Source organism: Anneissia japonica, unplaced genomic scaffold, assembly GCF_011630105.1.
Source record: "Anneissia japonica isolate Jap-2015-1 unplaced genomic scaffold, ASM1163010v1 scaffold652_len952628_cov199, whole genome shotgun sequence".
Taxonomy (NCBI): domain Eukaryota; kingdom Metazoa; phylum Echinodermata; class Crinoidea; order Comatulida; family Comatulidae; genus Anneissia; species Anneissia japonica.
In genome coordinates, this window is record NW_022757608.1 from 463,187 (window position 1) to 467,708 (window position 4,522).

Here is a 4,522-nt window from a genome sequence, read left to right on the forward strand (position 1 = left end):
TTGCCAAAATAAAAAAAAAAAAGATAACATATTCAAAAGTCTGAATGAGTGCCATTTCCGGGCATTTAAAGGTGTCATAATCATAATTTGTTTTGCGACTCCAAGTATAGAGACTATAGGTCCTTCATTATAACTTTGCGACGCCTGTGAGGGGAGAGGTCTAAAGGAGAGGAGCACAGCTCTCGTCGGGCAGCAGTCAATGATTTTGTCGAGGAACACTGCTTTGAAATAGCATTTTTACCATTGAGAGTGCCATTTCCGAGTGTCTACAAGCGCCTATTCTTAAAATTTGCTTACCTTAGTCCCAACTGGGTGTGCACTACCGTACCTATTGGGCCCCCTGTCTGAAAATTTCTGAATCTGCCCCAGCATGCAAACTAGAGACTAAATTAGAGTGAATGTTTTAAGTTTATCTTATTTGCCATTATTTTTATGAATGTTAGTTTTCACAAAATATTATATAAGCGGGCATGATTATGATTACCAAAATAAATTGAAAAACTTTTTATGATGGGGATATCAATTGCAGATTCGAGGAGGCCCAGCCGGCCCACCCTCCCTAATTTTTTTCAAAATTTTAAATGAGAAAAAAGAATATTATATTAAAATTCAAAATCTGAGTGTGCCATTGACGATCAACTACAGATGCCATAATCATAAATTTTCTTACATCAGCCCCAACAATGGTGGGGCTGAGGTGATCTATACCCCATCTGTGAAAGTCCCTCCCAGGCCCTCTTTATTTCGAATTCCTGGATCCGCCCTGTATTTTGAAAATGTAGTGTGGAAATAAATGCTAATTGCATCTTTTAAAATTAATTAGATACGACTCTCAAAAGGCCATAGTCCCAGGACTCCTCCCCCTCAACCCCCACCGGGTTCCCTAGACCACTTTCAACCACGTATCCCGGAAAATGTCGACCTATGGTGATTTTTGGGGGCGGGGGGTTGGTACGCACCCGTCGCACCCCACTGCGGACGTAAACAAGAATAAAGATAATTCTAGTGAAACCTACAGTAAGAGAGAAGATGAGTTTTGTACGTGGCGCGTTATTGACACGCAAGCGGTGGGGAAAAACACTCAAATTCCTAAAAAAAAATTATGAATACAATTAAAAGCTCTTGATTGCACGAAAAATTAGAGGCAGTCTTAGTTGGAAAGTGCTCTGATTGATCACTGGAGTTTTGGTTGATAGATTTCTGGAACGTGTGAGAGTGTGTCTTGAACTTTCTACCCCGAAAAATGTGTACCTTTGGCGATTTGGGGGTGGGGTGCGTACACACCCTTCGCACCCCCCCCACCCCCAGCGTACGGGCCTGGGTAGGTAGGTAGGTAAGTAAGTAAGTACATAAATAAAGGTCGATATAGTATAATCGCCCACACAAAGAAAACCTGGCTTAACTTTAAACTTTTTTTTTTAATGTTTTAGAAGATTAAGAGTTTTATTGCTCTTAAAAATGTACCTAATAAAATACTTTTAAACTATTTCATTTATATTTTATTAGTTGCTAACGGTTTTTTTTATCCATGCCATGACCAACTAAATATAATAATAATAATAATAATAATAATAACTACAATAATAATAATAATAATAATAATAATAATAATAATAATAATAATAATTATTATTATTATTATTATTAATATTATTAATATTATTAATATTATTAATATTATCGTAATAGCAAGCAAATTAGGCGAATCGCGAACTGAATGAAGCATAAATTCTAAAAAGAAAGAGCACGTTGACCATAGGATTGTGAAGAGTTAAATAGCTTGGTGATTAAGATGCATGCCTTCCAATCCCAGAGTCCTGCGTTCAATTCCTGTCATGTTGCAGGATTTGTTCTCACGGCGACCAAAAACAACTCCACTCTCTAAACCTCATAGTGAGATTTAGATTGTGTAAAAAATCATGTGTCCTAAAAGTAGGAAAGTGACGTATTCGCTGTTGACAATCCTTCGTGTATGTGCCTATGTGCCTAAATAAATACCGGTATATAAAATATAATAAATATAAAAGAGGAATATAGTGGGTTAAGTGATTTAACAAAATAGACAAGTTAATAACAGCAGCTAATTAACTAGTCAACAAAAGTAACTTCATCGTACTCTCCATGGTACAATATGAAGCCATCTACTGTACCACACAAAAGCTTAGTCGAATTGCGCGCCTTTGGAAATGAGACAAATTAAAAAAAGCTATGACGTAGATAATTAGCATTTTCCTATATATAGGCCTATATATCAGGGGTGGCACTAACTGGGGGAGGGAGCTGCCCACTTTTTTTCGTCGGGGACATGCCCCCCCCCCACCCCGCCCGGTCGCGGAGAAAAACTACAATTCGTATGTATAAATTATCAAAGAAAGGTAAATAACCGTTCTGCTATTTACCTTTAGCTTTACCATGTCCTTTATTCGAACACTATTTACATTTCTCCGAAGATTTATAAATCATTTAACAATGTTAACTGCTATCTTGATTATAATAGCCTTAGCCAAACTGAAAATGACAAGTATAGTTAGAATCGACAACATCTTTTCACAATCGACGGATCTCAAATAATTGAACTAATGTTACTCGCAAGAAGTCTACTTGTAAACATGTTGTCATTCTTCAGTCCAATATATAGGCCTAGTGTAGTAACAGGTTTTTATAACTTCCGGTTGTGGTTCCAAAAGGAAGCTATATTGCAATCTGAAATAATCCTAGGTTAATGCTTTGACTAAAATTAATTTAGAATAAAGTTAAACTGTCAATGTTGATTTTTTTTTAAAAGATTCCTTGGAATTTGGAAAAAAAAAAGAGAATCCAAATGAACAATCCTAGTTTAAGTAGTTAAATCCTCTATATAGGCACTACTGGGTAAATATTAAAATACGTTTGATACTTAATTTATATATTCATACATATAACACTAATCGAAGGTTAATAACTGACCAAACAGCTATAAAGATTGTCCAAGTCCGAATTTTATTTTTGTTGGACTTATTACAATAGCATTTTTTAAATTCTTTGTAGTCCAAAATTCTATAAGGAAATTATAACTTTTACTTGAATAATATATCAAGAATTTCGATGATTTATGTTACTGCTGCCCTAGTTAACAGTTAAGCAACGCATCACTTTTAAACTCATTAAAAGAAAATCATCATTATATATATTTCAAACCTGATTAAACTTCGCTCTACCACTCCAGTCCAAAACCACCTTGTCTGTACGTCCTCCATTAGGTACAAAACTGTAAAGGAAAAGAGCATCCTCGGTTGCTGCCCCAAACGTGTGGAATAGACTGCCTTATTCTCAACCGTCAGTTTCAGTGGTTAGAGATCCATAAATATCAAAATAGTCACCATATTATACTGTATCAATTCAGAAGTACAGACATTGTTTTAGGGTGGGGATAGTTTTATTAATAAATAAGATTTATATTTAAATAGGGTGGGGATAGTTTTATTAATAAATAAGATCTTTATTTAAGATAAAGAAAAAAACCCAGTTCGACAACTCAAATTAACTACCCCATTCTAAACCTCTCTACCATAACTACACATTCTCAGCTCTCACACTCTCGGTATCAACATAAATCATAGTTATTCATTCTAAAAAGGAGAAAATTACATTGCTCGTCTTAATTTGTAAAATACCTAACAATGGTTTGGCTTGCAAAGACAAGCCAAACCAGTCACTCGTCGGAAAAATCAATTTTTAGTTATTAATACTGTGTTTAACAGTAAAATGAGAGCTATAAAATGGTAAAAGAATCATTTAAATCCGAAACTTCGTTATTAAGGTACACGAGTTTAAACATACAGCTGTTTAAAGAACAATATTTGAGAAATCAGCCTTCAAAGTTTACGAATTCAGGCATTTCTTAGGCAGACACCATCACCAAATCGTTAAAAATTGTTGTTTTAACATTGAAAATGAGGAAAATAACAGCATAGCATGATGTATAGATATATAAAGGTTAGTGCAATAAAATAGATTTCCAAAATTTTGAAATTCCAGCATGTTTTGGACATTATCTCCAAAACAGGATTTGCGACGAGTGACTGGTTTGGCTAGTCTATATATATAGGTATTGAACATAAAAAAATAAAATTAATTGAACCGAAATCATGAAATGAAATTATCTAGAAAAATTCATTTGCCATTGTCTAATACTTTCAAAAATTTGTTTTTGTAATAAAAACAATGGACTTATCACCGGAACGCCCGACCATAAAAACGTTACAATAAACCTCTGGTTCTTAATTAATTTTCTTGAAGGACCAAAATATTTTTTAGAGTTGATCTCACATGCCAAGGTTGAAGTAATAATTAAAATAACCTGGGTGATTAATTGTTAGTGTCGTTAGTCAGATTTAGAGGGTCGCTTTACCACCAATATGATTGATGCAAATAAATAAGCCTACGTTTAGAGCCTAGACAATATTATGTGTAACATTTGGTAACTATTTTTCGCACATTTTGTGACCCCGAGTAGAGGACTGATAATTTTAGACGAGAGTGT

General features: G+C 34.4%; 1 protein-coding gene across 1 annotated transcript in view; it reads right to left on the reverse strand.

The window, feature by feature from the left end:
* The window catches only part of LOC117124852 (probable carboxypeptidase X1), a 9,221-nt gene extending 6,592 nt beyond the window's left edge, over positions 1–2,629 (reverse strand). Inside the window, exon 1 of the mRNA XM_033271192.1 lies at positions 2,494–2,629. Within this exon, the coding sequence (XP_033127083.1) occupies positions 2,494–2,543 (50 nt within the window). The 5' untranslated portion in view covers positions 2,544–2,629. The remainder of the gene's footprint in view (positions 1–2,493) is intronic.
* Between the last annotated feature and the right edge of the window lie 1,893 nt (positions 2,630–4,522).